This window comes from Budorcas taxicolor, chromosome 2 (assembly GCF_023091745.1).
Source record: "Budorcas taxicolor isolate Tak-1 chromosome 2, Takin1.1, whole genome shotgun sequence".
Taxonomy (NCBI): domain Eukaryota; kingdom Metazoa; phylum Chordata; class Mammalia; order Artiodactyla; family Bovidae; genus Budorcas; species Budorcas taxicolor.
In genome coordinates this window covers 163,926,741-163,943,870 of record NC_068911.1, presented here as the reverse complement: position 1 = coordinate 163,943,870, position 17,130 = coordinate 163,926,741, and the positions used below count along the sequence as shown (strand labels likewise).

The following is a 17,130-nucleotide window of genomic DNA, read 5'->3' as shown; positions in this document are numbered from 1 at the left end:
GAGCCTGGTGGGCTACAGTCCATGGGGTTGCAAAGAGTCAGACACGACTGAGTGACAGCACCCACAGCTCCCCACACCTGGCCTCCCCGGCCTGCCCAGGCCCTTCTCTTTCCCTTTTTTTAATTTTAATTTTTAAAATTGTATTGGCCATGCCATGTGGCATGCAGGATCTTAGTTCCCATGCTGGGGATTGAACCTGTGCCCCCTGCACTGGAAGGCTCAGAGTCTTAGCCACTGGACCACTCGGGAAAGTCCCAAGGCAGGTCTCTGTCTGCACTTTGGCTCCCAGCTCCTGAGTGGGACAAACTAAGAAGCCCTCAGGGGGGCACCTTTCTGTTTCCAGAACACCCTAGCCCCCTCCTGTCCCTCCACCCTGAGCCCACTGCACAGACAAGGGAGGAGGCCGGCGCTTGGAAAATAAACGCTCGCCAGTGATTTATTGCCCAGTCTGGGGAGAGCTGTCCAGAGCAGGAGTGGGCGAGAAAGTGGGGGCACGAGTGTCCCCGGGGTCTCAGGAAGCTGCCGAACATGGGGTCCAGTCCCAGTAGGGGGTGGCGTGGGCCTAGTGTGGGGTGAGATGGTTGGTCAGGTAGCACATGGCCGAACGGATGCCCTCAACAGTCCTCCGCTCCACTGATTCCAGCACGTGGGTGATGGAGTGCAGGGCCGCTCTGGTCCTCACCGCTAACCTGGAGGACAGGGCAGAGCTGGCTCTCCCCAGGATGCTGGAGACGGAGCGCAGGCTGGGCCCCGGGGTGTGCAACAGGTCTGACACGGAGCCACGGCCGGTGGCCAGGAAGCCTGTGGCTAGGCCCATGGTGGCATCGGACCACACCAGGATGTCTGCCAGGGAGCTGATGGACCCCTCGCCCCCGCCCAGCAAGCTGGTCATGGAGCGCATGTAGCTGTTCTCTTCATCGGTCGTGGAGTCCAGGGGACCTGTCCCCGGGGCCGGCGCTCCAGGGCCCGGCGAGGCAGCGGTTGATGGCGAAGCAGCAGGGTCAGGGTTCAAGGCTTCGGGACCCTCCAGCTTCTCCTCAACAGCTTCAGGGGTGTCAGCAGTCCCAGGGTCAAGCTGGTCCTTGGGGTCTGTGGTGCTCACGATGGGCTGAGCCTCCACATTTTTGGGGGACTGTGTCTCGGCACTTGGGGTGGCTGTTGCTGGCTCCTGCTCTCTGTCCAGGGTGGCCACTGCTTGTGGTGTCACTTCCTCAACCAGGGAGTTAACTTGGAAAATCTGAGGATTCTGAGTCCTGCTGGAATCTTGCAGCAGCCCTTTCTGCACTAGGTTCTGGAAGCCCAGGGAATTTTTCAGGGCACCTGGGGCCGGGTCAGCAGGCAGGGCTGTGGCCTCCCTGGGCTCCTGGGCCTGCCCCTCGGCAGCTTCATGCCTATCTGCATCCCCAGACTCCGACGTGGTCCCCGAGGTGGCTGGCTCAATGGAGGCCTGAACTACATCCTGCCGTTCAGCTGATGTTATAGCATCAAGAGACGCTGGATCATCTGTGAGGAGGGGGACCTGACTTTGGGACCCCACTGCTGGGAGGTCTGTAGACCTGCTGTCCCCATGCAGAGGGGTGCTGGTGGCTCCGGCCTCTCCCGAGGGCACGGTGGTCATCTAGGCCCTTTGTTACCTGTGCTGGTTGAGAGAGTGGCCGTGGCCCTGCTGGGCTGAGCTCCCCAGAGGGTGAGGTCACAGGGGACTGTCTAAGCTGGCGATGTCACAGGTACTTGCAGAGCAAGGGTCCTGTGCCTCTGGAGTGGCTGCCCTAGTGGGCTGAGTCTGTGGGGCTGTTTGTAGCCATATTTTCAGATGTCTAAGGAGACGCAGGCAAGTGTCTTGGAAAAGCAGGGAGGTTGTATACAGGGCAGGTGCCCACCAGGAATCGGGATGCTGTGGCTCTCGTGAAAGGATGGGATGCAGATGTTGATTTGTAATAAATGTTATAAGGGACCATTTCTAGCACCTCTCTGTCCACACTGGTGACTCACTTGGCCAGTCCTTCTGCAGAGACTCAGTTTCGCAGCAGTGGTGAGTAGGAATAAGGGAAGGGGAGGGGCTTGGGCAGCTCCCAGCCCTGACTGTCTTGGTTGTGGGGAGCTATAGACTTAAGGTTGTGTCTCACCACAAAGTTTGTATGGTTGAAAGCTATAGTACTTGGAGGTGGAGACTTGGGGAAGTGATTGGGTCATGAGGGTGGAGGCTTCATGAATGGGATTAGTGCCCTTATAAAAGGGACCACACAGACTCCCTGGCCCCCTTCTCCATTTGAAATGCAGCTAGAAAAGAGCTATCTATAAACCAGGAAGCAGGCTTCACTGGACACTGAATCTGCAGCCCAAATGTGCTAATACAGGGGTTAACCCTGTGATGTGGAATAAATAATCTCCATCTTCTCTCTGCTTAGCTAGGCTGAGAGGGCAGAGAATAACAAACGATCTGTAAACCCTCGAGTGTTCTCTGGAAATGTGTGGATCCAGATAAACCTATTCGAGCTTGTGCTCTTCATTAAGAAGGTGGCTGGAGTGAAGGTTCCAGTCTGTTGTGTCTTGCTTCCCCTGGGGTTATCAGCTAATATTTAGTGACTGCTTATCATAGGCAGATATGTGACTTCCCCGGTGGCTCAGATGTAAAGAGTCTGCCTACAATGCAGGAGACCCAGGTTCGATCCCTGGGTTGGGAAGATCCTCTGGAGAAGGAAATGGCAACCCACTCCAGTACTCTTGCCTGGAAAATCCCATGGATGGAGGAGCATGGTAGGCTACAGTCCATGGGGTAGCAAAGACTCAGACATGACTGAGTGACTTCACTTTCTCTTTTATCACGGACAGAAGGAGGAGCTAAACATCTAATCCTTCCAACTACCCTGTCATCTCTAGGTAGGTGCCATCTATTATTATACCCATTCTATACAGGCGGAAGCTAAGCCTCAGAGGGAATAAGTGACTTATTCAAAGGCACATATCAATAAGCACTGAATCTGTGATTTGAACCCTGTCTGGTTTCAGAAGTCAAGTTCTCCAGCACTGTTTTATACCCAGAAGGGATACTGGAATATTGAATGACCAGCATGGTAAGGATACTAGCTAATGCAGAGAGGCCTACCATAATCCAGCCACATCAGTAGGAAACAGTTGCTGTCACTTCTCCCAGCACCAGGCTCAAAAGTATTTCTTCTCCCCATGAATGCTCTGCAGCCATCTGAGAGGTCACAGGGCAAACCCAAGCTTTTTGCGGGTGGGATAACCTTATACTTTGTGAAGGAATTATTGAGAAGACTGGTAGTTGCTCACAAAAGCCTAAAGTCTAAGGGCAAGTTTCTGCACAGACAGAGTTCAGCGATGCCTTCAGGATTCAGTCTTCTTTCTCTCCTTCTCTCGGTTTCCCCTTTCTCACTGGTGGCTAGATTTAGGGGAAGATTCCTCTGGGTGCAGGTTGCTAGCACCTTCAGGCTAGTGCAGACACCCTGGTCCTTGGTAATTAATGGCAAACATCAAGCCCTGAGTCTCATGGGCCTTCTATGAAGGAGTCAACACAACTTGGGGACCAAACCCTGGTTGGTCAGGCCTGGAATGGGGCTTGAGGTCAGCCCCACTGAAACACAAGGCCTGTAAGTGGAAATCAGGCTGGTCCCCAAAGGAAATTGGGTGCCGTTACCAAAAGGAGGCGAAATGGATGCTGGTCAAGAAACACAGAAAAAATCCACTCTTTGGGGATTATAGACATCTAAAGAAAGTCTGTTTATTGGGGAAAAGCCTGGCAGGTAATGAAGCAAAATGTTCAGAAGAGACTCTGATTATTGTGACAAAATCAGAAAATACATATAAGCAAAAACAGGTAAATAGCAATAAAAATACCGTAAGCAATATGATAGACTGAGTGAGTGGGAAGCCTGTTAACACCAGCACACTCACACAAATATCATAGGGTTAGTATCTATACTGTAGGAACTTCCCAGGTGGTCCAGTGGATAAGACTCAGTGATCCCAATGCAGGGGGCCTGGGTTCGATCCCTGGTCGGAGAACTAGATTGCACATGCCACAACCAAGAGTTCACCTGCCACAGCTAAAGATTCCACGTGCTGTAACTAAGCTCACACAACCGAGTAAGGAAGTCAAGGTAGGCCTGGAGACCCCCAGAAGCTGGAAGAGGCGAGGAGGGCCTTCCTGGAGCCTTGAGAGGGGAGTGTGGCCCTGTTGACAGCTTGACTTTGGACTCGGGTCTCCAGAAGCATGAGAGAATGACTGTGTTGTTGTCAGACACCCAGTCCGTGGTTATTTGCCTCGGCAGCAGTGGAAAACTAAGATAGCCTCTCACGGTGATGGTGATGTCCAGTTGTTATCACTCTCAACACGTGCTCAGACACCATGTACTTGTCCTCCAACGATGTCTCATGGTTAAGTACTATTACCACTTTGTACAGATGGGGAGACTGTAGCTCAGACAGAGGAAGACCTGGGTATGAGCCAGGCTGTCTGGTCTGAGCCCACACTCTTCACCCCTGCACGATCAGGCCAACTGACATTTAGCAGCCAGCACCCCTTTGGAGCAGGTCAGAACTTTGTTTCCACAAACCTGTGTGATCATTTCTGGGGCAACCCCCCCGCCCCCGCCATCCCCGTTGCCCCAGTACCTGATGTTTCTACAGCTTTTCTACACCTGCTGTGATGGGCGCCTTTGCCATGGGCACTGCTCGGTGCTGCCACCTTGAGGTGGCCGCTGGGATCAGGCCACTCCCCAGCCTTCCACCTCGGTTCCCGTAAGCGTGGGCCTGCAGCTCTTGTCTGCAAGAATCCCCTGGGGCCCTGTCCATGACGAGGGGGTTGCCCACGGCCCCCACCTGCCCGTGAGACCATCTTGGGGCCTGAGTCTTTGGTGGGTGCTCCGTCGCAGCTCTCGCTGCCAGGGCAGCCACCCTGAACACCAGTGTTCTAAGGGGAAACTGCAGTTTTTGCCCCTTGCCAGGACTCCCACTTCCTGCATGTTCAAGACATTTAAGGAGTCGGAGCTCCAACCATTAGCAGGTGGTGTGGGAATTCCACTTAGAACCTACAGTGGATTTGTTTGGGAGAAGCAGGTTAATAAGCCCCACGGGATGGGGGCTGAGACCCCAAAGGCATTCATTCTCAAATGACAAAGGCCGTCACCCTGCTTTCTAAGGAGGTGAATGTGGTTATCTGGAGAGGAGAGGCTTCGTTTGGAAAGAGCTGGGTTTGGGCTGGGAGTCCTACAGCCAGGCCATTCTGTGGGAGAGAAGGGGTGAGGGCTTTGAAGTTCCTTGGCTGCACCAAGGGGAGAAAGGTCAGGCCTCTCTGGGGATGGAGCAGGTGAGGCTTGGGGAGAACGGAAACATCTAGAGGGAATTTTTAAATTGTTTGTGTTGAGGTCTCCAAGGTAAACCCCTCACCTCCTCAACATCGGAAATCAGGCCTTGTTTGCCAGCGCTTTTGTGTGAGTGCTGGTGCCAGAGACGTCAGGCCCAGAGGAGCAGGAGGCTAGGGTTTTCTCCTGTAGACTGGCACAGAGCAGACTGCCCTGGGGACGCAGAACAGGGACAGTGGAGTGCTGAGCTACAAAATGGTGCTGGGACAATCGGTTAAGTATTGGAAAAACAGTGGCTTAGTTTCTCACTCTCACTTGGAGATGAAAACTACAAACAGAGAGAGTGAGAGGTCATAAGTGAACGGCAAATACTTGATTTGGGGAAGAAGTACTTTCTAAATATAGAAGCCAGTAAAGAAATTCCAAGGAGGGGAAATCAGTCTAAAAATAGGTCAAGGACTTCCCTGGTGATCCAGTGGTCTAAGACTGCGCTGCCAATGCAGGGTGCCCCGGTTTGACCCCTGGTTAGGGAACTAGATCCCATGTGCCTCAGCTAAGACCTGGCACAGCCAAATAAATACATAAATAAATATTTCTTAAAAAATAAAAAGAGAAAAATAAATAAATAAATAAAAAGAGGTCAAAAAGTAATCTAAAAAAAATTTTAAGTACAAGCCACAAACAAAAAATATTTGCTACAAATACCCTACAGGGTTAATATCTATACTGTATAAAGATCCCAGATTGAAAGGACACCATTATGTTCCAAATAACACAATATGCAAAGAATGAGAACAGACCATTCACCAAAGAAATCTAAATAACTAATAGCCATGAGACAAAATTCAGAAGTACTAGTGGTCAAAGAAATATAAGATTGAAAAAAAAAGCAAAACAAGATATTTTTGGGTAGTGGGATGATAAGTGACTTAATTTTTGGAGGGGAGCAAACTTTGTTTTCTGATGTTTCTCTAGTAATATTTCTTACTTGCATTAAGAAAAGATTCTAAAAGTTAAAAGCACGTGGTTTGGTCAAATAACAAGTGAATAGCCTGTATCAGAGACTTTTTCATTGTGGTGGATCATGGACAAGTTTTTTCTTTCAAGCTCTTGCACATTTTAAAATTTATACAATTCATTTGCCCTTTCAACAATGGGTAAAAACTACTTGAAGCATTAGAACAAATTTGCAAGTTAAGATAAATTCCTTCTCCCTAACCTTCCAGAAGCCTGGGCTCTGAATGCAGATAGGATTCCTGGGGCCACCCAAACACCCACTCTGAGTGGGAAGGGACTCGAACTGAGGGGCCAAACCCACACCTCCCTCTGCAAAACAAAGGGGGTACTTCAGCCGCCCCCGCACACACACCACACATACACACACGTGCATACACACACACACACACACATCCGTTGGACTGCTGCAACTCTTAGGATGCCTTTGCTAGTCTCCATCTCCAGGGTCCACCCCCATCTCTCCCTACTCTCAGGTTTGGCTGGCCAGCGGCTGTGAGAGAACTCAAGTCCCTCAGAGGTCCGGTTGGTGGCTGTGGGGTGGCCTGGCGGGGGGCTGCTGAAGGGATGCTTGTGCAGACCAGCCTTGAGAAGCCAGAAGTCTGCCCATGCGTCCCTCCATCCATTCTTCTTGTATTACCCGTGGGTGTCCGTACTTCAGAATGTGACTCTATTAGGAGACAGGCCTGTAAGGAGGTAATTAAGTTAGAAGAGGATCATCCGGGTAAGCCCTAGCTCAGAATGACTGGTGTCCTTTTAAGAAGAGGAAATGTGGATGCAGACAGACACACAGAGAAAGCCATGTGAACATGAAGACAGCCACCCGTAAACCAAGGAGAGCAGCTGGGGACAGCGCCTTCCTTCACGGCCCTCGGAAGGAGTAGACACTGCCAACGCCTTGATTTCTGACTTCTGCTTGCAGTTCTGTTGCTTAAGCACCCCCTTATCTGTGGCACTTTGCTCTGGCAGCCGAGCTGACAGACACGGTACTCCTGAGCAAAGGATTAGGCCCTCAAATAGAATCACAGAGAAGGATTCCCTGGTGCCCAGTGGTAAAGAATCTGCCCGCCATTGCAGGAGACACACGGGTCCGATCCCTGATCCAGGAGGCTCCCACACGCCATAGAGCAGCTATGCCCGGGAGCCGCAACTACTGAGCCCAGGCGTCACAAATACCGAAGCCCGCGCGCCCTAGAGCTCAGTGGCTGCGACAAGAGAAGCCACTGCAATGAGAAGCCTGTGCACGGCAGCTAGAGAGTAGCCCCTGCTTGTCACAACTAGAGAAAAGTCCGCACAGCAAGGAAGCCCCAGCACAGCCCAAAATACATAAATTTATTTTAAAAAATCACAAAGAGATTAAAGATAGGTATCTAATGGCAAAGAATCGATCATCTAATTTAAGAGACAGGTCACCAATCTGCTGTCACAAGGTGGCCTAGTAGGTTGAAAGCACATTCCCCAAAGTGTGCAGGTTCCCTGGGTTTGGGATGCTGGGAAGACTTAACAGGATGGCTAGAGGTCAAACCACGGTGGTGAGGTCACAGGGTTTGGTGACCTCAGCCTTCCCAGCTCTCTTCTGGCTCCAGAGATCTGCTAGTCTCCTATGGGGGCTAAAGGGTGGTAAGGTAGGGTCTGGGGTCAGGGCAGAGCCCTGAGCCACCTCCTGCTCCCAGCATGGACCCAGCTTTGCTCCGCCCCTCGGGCAGCCTGTCTGGGCAATCTGTATTTCCCGCGACTGGGACTCACTGCTGCCTCTCTTCTCCTCCCACCAGGGGCCCCTCAACTCAGAAAAAGTGGGGAGAGGGCTTCTTCCACTTCAGGTGGGTTTCCCCAGAGGTATTGCTCTAAGGAAGTTACTGAGCCTTAGCTCTAAACTAATGGTTTTAGCCTCCTTAGTCCGGAAGGAACAGTTTGGAGAAGTGGTGAAAGATATGGGCCACTCCCCAGACGAAGGAAATGACAATCCACTCCAGTATTCTTGCCTGGAGAATTCCATGGACAGAGGAGCCTGGCAGGCTATAAAGTCCATTGGGTCACAGAGTTGGATACGACTTAGCAAATCAACAATTACCTCCAAGATCTGAGCTGTGTCTGGTTATTTGCATTCCAGGGACAAGCAGACGCCCAAAATCCACCTGCCAAGTGACTGGTCGGCCCACGGCTGTGCACAAGTGGAGGGAAGGGTGGTCAGGGATGGAAGGCACCAAAGCAGCAAGAGGGGTCCTGTAGCGAGGCAGTGGGAGCACCCTGACTGATACTGGAAGGAAGCCTGTCCCTGAGGCAGATCTCACTTTCTCCTGGAGGCCAGGCGAGAGGCATGGAAGAAGCAGAGCTTTGGAAAGGTTTGGGGAAGAAGCCTCTAGGAGCCCAGCTCTGTAAGAGCCTGCCTGCCACACTGCAGCATGAACAAGCATTTTGCAAACATTCCCCAGAAAGACAGGCTCTGTCTTTCAGAACAAAGCAGGAACAGCAGAGCAGGAGGCCCACTCAGGTTTTGAGTGAATAGAACAGAAAGTCTCATCCTGCCCCTAACAGGAATGTGTTCATGGGGGACGATCAGCAAGGAGTTTAGGAAACTGGGGTTTGGGGAGTGGACAGCATTGTCAGGGTAAGAAGTTGATGTCCCCAGTGTGTCCCCTGGAGTGGAGGGACCGCCAGCTTGCAGACACCTAGACAGGTCCCACTCACCCCGCCCCCCACTTTGTGTCCACACTCAGCCAGCCACCTTGGGTGTCCCTTGGCTTCTGGATTGAACTGTGGCACCCAAAAGACATGTCCACCTGCAACCTCAGAATGGGGACTTATTTGGAATTTGCAGATTCCAAATTTTTTTCCAAATTTAAAATTTGCAGATTCCAAATTTATCAAGCTCATCTCCAGATGAGATCATCCTGGATTTAGGGTGGGCCCTCATTCCAATGACTGGGTCCTTGTAAGAGTACAGGGGAAGATGCTGGGAAGGAGGCAGAGAGGGGGAGGCCACGTGAAGACTGAGGGAGATGGGGGCCAAGGAACACTCAGAGTCACTAACAGCGAACAGAGGCCAGGAGAGGGGCACGGGGCACATTCTCCCGCAGGGCCTCCAGAAAGAACCAATCCTGTTGACAATTTTTAACTTCGGGTTTCCAGAACTGTGAGAGAAGAAGGCCATCTTTATAAGTTTACACATATAAAATAGATAACTAATAAGAAGCTGCTGTATAGCTCAGGGGACTCCAATCAACGCTCTGGTAATGGCCTGTATGGGAAAAGAATCTAAAAAGGAGTGGATATATGTGTATATATAACTGATTCACTTTGATGTACAGCAGAAACTAGCAGAATATTGTAAATTAATTATACTCCAATAAAAGTTAAAAAAACAAAAGTTTGCAGTAGTTTGTTACGACAACCCTAGAGATGAATACAGCTTCCTATGGTGATCACAGGTGTTCGGAAAGGATCACACGAGTAAATGAATTTCAGAAACACTGGGCTTCCACGGTGGCTCAGCAGTAAAGAGTCTACCTGCAATGCAGGAGACGTGGGTTCGAGTCGAGTCAGGAAGATCTCCTGAAGGAGAGTGTGGTAACCTACTCCAGCATTCTTGCCTGGAGAATCCCATGGACAGAGGAGCCTGGCGGGCTACAGTCCACAGCGTGGCAAACGGTTGGACATGACTGAAGCAACCGAGCGTGTGTCATACTAGAGGTTTCGTTCCTGAGGAACGTCTCAGAGCCTTTGATAGGCTACAGAGCCCTTTGAGTTTTCAAGATCGGGGCAACCAGCGTTGAACACACATTTCTCAAGCTTATTTGACCAAGGAACACTCATATATTGGTCAGCTTGGGCTGCCATACAAAATACCACAGACTAGTGGCTTAGACAACTGACATTTGTTTCCTACAGGCTGGAGTCCAAGATCAAGGTGTTGGCAAGGTTAGCTCTGGGGAGGTCTCTTTTCCTGCCTTGCAGATGGCTGCCTTCTCACTGTGCCTTGCATGGACTCCTTTCTGTGCATACATGCAGAGAGAGACAGCGAGAGCACATAAGAGCTCCAGTGTCTCTTTCTCTTTTTATAAGGACATGAGTTCTGCTGGATTAGGGTCCTATGCTTTCAGCTTCATTTAATCTTGATTAGCTCCTTAAAAGTATTTCTAAGTATAATCACATTAGACCTTCAACATACGAGTTTGCAGTGGAGTTGAGGGGAGAACACAAACACCTTTCGCACTGACACACCTGGGGAGATGCAGATTTAATTGCCTTGAACTTGACCCCAGGGATAAGGGGTGGCAGGGGCCACTGTTAGTGAGCAGGTGGCTGTCATCCATCCGTGCCTGTATAAGGATGTCCTTGGTACGACAGGAGAGAAGAAAGAAGATGTCGTAGGTATTTTTTGAAGGTCACATCATCTTGCAGCTCCTCCTGTGAAAAGGAGTCTATTTTCTCTAGCCGCTGAATCAGGGCTTAGTCATGTGACTTGCGTCGGTCAAGGGGACAATAGGAAACGTGAGAAGCAGAGGCTTAAAACGTGTTTCTGCATTGGGGCTTGGCTTCTCTCACTCCTTTTGGAGCCCAGCTGCCAAGCGAAAGAGTCTGGCCAGCTTGATAATGAGATTTGTGTGGCCTAGTTGCCTTCGTCACCCCTGCCAAACGCCAGACATGTGTGTGGGGCTGTCTGGACCATTTCAGCCCCTAGCCTGTACCAAGTCAGCCTTCTCAGTACTTTGGGGAACATCTTTGTCACCAGTTTTACTATTAAAACTTTCTAGCCTTTTAAAGATATTAGCATGATGAATGTGTGCTCAGCTGTGTTCAACTCTTTGTGACCCCATGGACTGTAGCCCACCAGACTCCTCTGCCCATGGAAATTTCCAGGCAAGAATACTGCAGTGGGTGGCCATTTCCTTCTCCAGGGGATCTTCCCAACCCAGGGACTGAACCCGCATCTCTTGTGTCTTTTGCACTGGCAGGTGGATTCTTTTATTGCTGTGCCACCTGGGAAGCCCATTAATATCAGGTAAAAAATCTTAAACTGATACCCCACAAAAATAGGATGTGAGGTTTATTAGACTGGTCCCTGAAATTAGCCATAGGTTGACTAGAGAGAAACTGGAAATGTTTCGAATGACAGAATGTATCAAACATGTGAACACTGACCTATCTTGGGTATTTTTGAATATCCCGCTGGAAGGAGCTGGTGAAACACATGGGTTTGCTTAAAAAGCAATTCCCTTTTGAGAAATGGCACCATCTTCTGAAAACCCTGCTGAAATGATTGTCTTCGTTAGTCTTGGTTGTCTTGGGAGCGTTAGGGACAGGGAATGCGGGCAAGAGAGCAGCTGATGTGGGCACCTCCCTGGTGTCCTCCTACTTGGCCTGGCTCTCGGCTGCCCCCTCGCGCTGGTTCTGAGGCACTGCAGGAGGGTGCCCATCCGTTATTCTTTATGCAGGCTCCTGGCTCTGGTAGGTGGCATCCTTCCCAGCCAAGGGACAGAGTGAGGAAGAGGATTGCACTCCATGCCTCCCTCCTACTCCCACTCTAAAAGCTACACATTCACTGTCACACTACAAGGTGTCCAGGGACAGGAGACTATGGATCGTTATCAACCACTGCCTCCGTGCATGCATGCTCAGTCACTCAGTTGTGTTTGACTCTTTGCAACCCCATGGACTGTAGCTCGCCAGGCTCCTCTGTCCATGGGATTTTCCCAGCAAGAATACTGGAGAGTGAGTAGCCATTTCCTTCTCAGGGGGATCTTTCTGACCCAGGCATAGAACCCAAGTCTCTTGCGTCTCCATTGGCAAGCAGATTCTTTACCACTGGGCTTCCCTGGTGGCTCAGATGGTAAAGAATTAGTATGCAATGCAGGAGACCCAGGTTCTTGGGGACTGGAATACAAAAGTAGGAAGTCAAGAGATATCTGGAGTAACAGGCAAGTTTGACCTTGGAGTACAAAATGAATCTGGGCAAAGACTAACAGGGTTTTGTCAAAAGAACTTATTGGTCATAGCAAACACCCTCTTTCAACAACACAAGAGATGATTCTACACATGGACATCACCAGAGAACTAAATGAGATATTCTTTGGAGCTGAAGATGGAGAAGCTCTATACAGTTAGAGAAACAAAACCTGGAGCTGACTGTGGCTCAGAATGTGAGCTCCTTATTGCAAAATTCAGGCTTAAATTGAAGAAAGTGGGGAAAACCACTAGACCATTCAGGGGTGTGTGTGTGTGTGTGTGTGTGTGTGTGTGTGTGTGTGTGTGTGTGTGTGTGTGTTAGTGGTTCAGTCATGTTCAACTGTCTGGGACCCCATGAACTATAGCCTGCCAGGCCCTTCTGTCCATGGAATTTCCCAGGCAAGAACACTGGAGTGGGTTGCCATTTCCTTCTCCAGGGGATCTTCCTGATCCAGGGATTGAACCCAGGTCTTCTGCATTGCAGGCAGATTCTTTATTGTCTGAGCTACCAGGGAAGCCCAGACCATTATGGGCTTCAAATCCCTTACGATTATACAGTGGAGGTGATGAATAGATTCAAGGGATTAGATTTGGTAGAGTGCCTGAAGAACTATGGATGGAGATTCATAACCTTGTACAAGAGGTGGTGACCATAAATATCCCCCCAAAAAAGAAATGCAAGAAGTCAAAGTAATTGTCCGAAGAGGACTTACAAATAGCTAGGAAGATAAGCAAAAGGCAAAGGAAAAAGGGAAAGATATAACAAACTGAATGCAGAGTTACAGAGAATAGGAAGGAGAGAAAAGAAAGTGTTCTTAAATGACCAATGCAAAGAAATAGAGGAAAACAATAGAATAAGAAAGACTAGAGAACTCTTTAAGAAAATCAGAGGTACCAAGGTAACATTCCATGCAAAGACTGGCACAGTAAAGGAAAGAAATGGCAAGGACCTAACAGAACAGAAGAGATTAAGAGGTGACAAGAATACACAGAAGAACTATACAAAAAGGGTCTTAATAACATGGATAACCACGATGGTGTGATCACTCACCTAGAGCCAGACATCATGGAATGTGAAGTCAAGTGGGCCTTAGGAAGCATTACTATGAACAAAGGTAGTGGAGGTGATAGAACTTCCGCTGAGCTATTTAAAATCTTAAGAGGATGTTGTTAAAGTGCTGCACTCAATATGCTAGCAAATTTGGAAAATTCAGCAGTGGTTGAAAAAGGCCAGTTTTCATTCCAATCCCAAAGAAAGGCAATGCCAAAGAATGTTCAAACTACAGCACAATTGCACTCATTTCACATGCTAACAAGATAATGCTCAAAATCCTCCAAGCTAAGCTTCAATAGTACGTGAACTGAGAACTTCCAGATGTACTAGCTGGACTTAGAAAAGGCAGAGGAACCAGAGCTCAAACTGCCAATATCCGTTGGATCACAGAAAAAGCAAGGGAATTCCAGAAGAACATCTACTTCTGCTTCATTGACTACACTAAAGCCTTTGACTGTGGGGATCATAACAAACTGTGGAAAATTCTTAAAGAGATGGGAATACCAGACCATCTTACTTGCCTCCTGAGAAATCTGTATGCAGGTCAAGGAGCAACAGTTAGAACAGGACATGGAACAACGGACTGGTTCAAAGTGGGAAAGGAGTATGTCAAGGCTATATATTGTCACCCTGCTTATTTAATTTATATGCAGAGTATATCATGCAAAATGCTGGACTGGATGAATCCCAGGGTGGAATCAAGATTGCCAGGAGAAATATCAACAACCTCAGATAGGCAGATGACACCACCCTAATGACAGAAAGCAAAGAGGAACTAAAAAGCCTCTTGATGAAAGTGAAAGAGGAGAGTGAAAAAGCTGGCTTAAAACTCAACATTCAAAAAGTGAGGATCATGGCTCCCGGTCCCATCACTTTATGGCAAATAGTTGAGGAAAAAGTAGATACGGTGAAACATTTTAATTTCTTGGGCTCCAAAATCACAGCCATGAAATTAAAAGACACTTGCTCCTTGGAAGAAAAGCTATGACAAACCTAGACAGTATATTAAAGAGCAGAGACATTACTTTGCCAACAAAGGTTCATCTAGTCAAAGCTATGGTTTTCCAGTAGTCATGTATAGAGGTGAGAACTGGACCAGAAATAAGGCTGAGCACTGAAGAATTGATGCTTTTTGAACTGTGGTGTTGGAGAAGACTCTTGAGAGTTCCTTGGACAGCAAGGAGCTCAAACCAGTCAATCCTAAAGGAAATCAACCCTGAATATTCATTGGAGGGACTGATGCTGAAGCTGAAGCTGCAATACTTTGGCCACCTGATGGGAAGAGCTGACTCATTAGAAAATACCCTGATGCTGGGAAAGATTGAGGGCAGGAGGAGAAGGGGGAGACAGAGGATGAGATAGTTGGATGGCATCACTGACTCAGTGGACATGAGTTTGAGCAAACTCTGGGAGATAGTGAAGTACAGGGAGCCTGGTGTGCTGTAGTCCATGGGATCACAAAGAGTTGGACACAACTTAGCGACTGAACAACAACAACTTACCTCAGTATGTATGGTACACACACACACACACACACACACATATATATATTTTAATTGGGATCTTGCTGTACTTTCCATTTAAAGCTTTGCCATTGTTCACTTATTTAAAATGATACTTTAAGCAATTTCCTATAGCCTTAAATATAGTATTAATAGCTGAATATATTTTAATATAAATTTAAATTGGAAATATTACTTTACATTGAATAGCTGCATTTCCATCATTCAGATACACCATACTTTATTTAGCCAGGCACCTATGTGGGATGTTTTTTAGTCAAGTTTTCACTAGGTATAGCTGCAGTAACAACATATCCCCACATCTCAGGGGCTCATAATCATCAAGGCTCGTTTCTTTTCTTTCTTATATTTCCTTCACAGCGTAGTTGAGGCTTCGCTCCTATGGGGCTGGGTCGGCTGTGGCTCTAATTCTCTGTTCAAGCCAAAGGAACAGTCCCCAGGGACACGTCAGTTTTGTGGCAGAAGACAGAAGTGCGTGAGCAGGTGGAAATAAGCAATGGCTCTTAAAGTCTCTGCCGCAAGTTTTGTCCCCACACAGGCCATTTGCAAAGGCAGTCATGGGGTCAAGGCCAAGGTCAGTGGGGCGAGGCGACTACTCCTGCCAGAGAAGGGGCCACAGGTCACACGCAGTGGGTGGAGTTGTATAATCCTCTTCAGGAAGGGAGGGTGAATAATTGGGAACAATAATACAATTGTCTGCAGAGGTTCCCATGTTGAAACTATTAAAGTGCTTTTGAACTCTCTCTTTTTTTTTTTTTTAATGATATTAGATCTCATGCAACTTTTGAAATTAAAATTTCATTTTAAACAAGGTCACACAGGTATATGTTTTTAAAAGTAAAACAATTCTTTAAGGTTTGTAAAACAACACCCCTCCCCTCAAAAAGCAGCTTCCTTTAGCCAAATTCCCACACCTCAATCAACTGAAAAAGAACTTTCCCCCAGTTTTACCACGTGCCAGGAATTGCGCTAAACAACTCACCTAGGGTATCTCAACTTACCACCACCTCAGGAGGTAAATATTATTATTTATCTTCCTAGTGGAGAAGAAATCTAAGCTTGAGAAGTGATTTCTTTGGACTGAGCAGCCATTTGCCAGCAGAGGGCAGATTTGCGATTGGAACCCAGGTTACCGAACTTCCGCAGCCGCGGTCCTGGAAGAGCAGTCCTGGCCCGCAGCATCCGCCTCACCTGGGACCCTGCTAGAAACACTGGTTCCTTGGGCCCCACGCCAGCCCTGCGGACTCAGAAATTCAGGGGTTACAATTGGCAGTTTGGTGACTCAGATGGACACAGGAAGGGGCGTGTGCCCTGATCACCCCCGCAATGCTGGCTTCAGTGATGTGGGGGCCGTTAGAAACACGACTTGGGAGCCGGACATAGGCGCCCCTGGGCCCCCGTGGTCCTCCCCACTGTACCCCACGCCCCCATCTCCAGCCGATCTGCCGCGGATCTGAGCGAAAGGGCCGCTCCTCTTGCCCCGTTGAGGGGCGAGCGTGTGCAAGCAGGGCTGGGGGCCTAGCTGGTTGCCCTGGGAGGTCTCTGCAGCCCTGACCCGGGCCCGGAGTTGCCTGAAGTCTGGTCTGGAACTGGAGCCCTTCGCATCTAGGAAGTAAAGGGTGTGTGGGGTGGGGAGGGGAAAGCCTACGAATGTCAGAAATTTCCAAATCAAGCTCATGGCTGAGCTTTACAAAGGGTATAAAGCTCAGCTTGCTTGCCTGGTATCAGCTCCTCACCCCCACGCTGATGGGCTTCAGCTCAGCCCTTCCCTGCCCCACACTCTTCCCACTCCACGCCTCACCCCCACCCCATGCCACAGAGCTAGAGGTGGGGTCAGGGTGGAGAGCTGAGGGTCATCAGTCAAGAACCCACCCTGTGGCTGCAAGGCTCCTCCTGTCTCTGTGGAACCCCGGAAGGTGGCTGCTCCCACCACGTGGGGCTGCGCTTGAGCTGGGGCTGCTCCCTAATGCCACCCTGGGCCCCTCATCCTGGGGGCACCTAGCTAGTGCCCTCCCTCTCTTGGTCCTTTGCTCCCCAAGGGGCATTTCTGGGACACAGGAGATGGGTCCCTCTGCCCTCAGGCCCATGGGTCTCCTCTCTCCCTTCCCCTCTCTGCCTGTCTCCCCCTCTTGCCCTCTGATGGTGGAGGGGTACCTTGCCCTCCTTGGAACCATTACTCTGCCCTTCTTCCTTTTCACTTCCTCAGCAAACCCTTCCAAGTTCTTCTAAGAAGGACTTCAGGGGAGAAAGGGCCCTGCCTGAGTGGGGA

The 17,130-nt window shown here is 49.4% G+C and overlaps 1 protein-coding gene across 1 annotated transcript; it reads right to left on the bottom strand.

Moving 5' to 3' along the window:
* Positions 1–562: 562 nt before the first annotated feature.
* TEX44 (testis expressed 44) lies at positions 563–1,618 on the bottom strand. Its single transcript, XM_052653570.1, has one exon. The coding sequence runs from the start codon at positions 1,616–1,618 to the stop codon at positions 563–565; it is 1,056 nt and encodes a 351-aa protein (XP_052509530.1).
* Between the last annotated feature and the right edge of the window lie 15,512 nt (positions 1,619–17,130).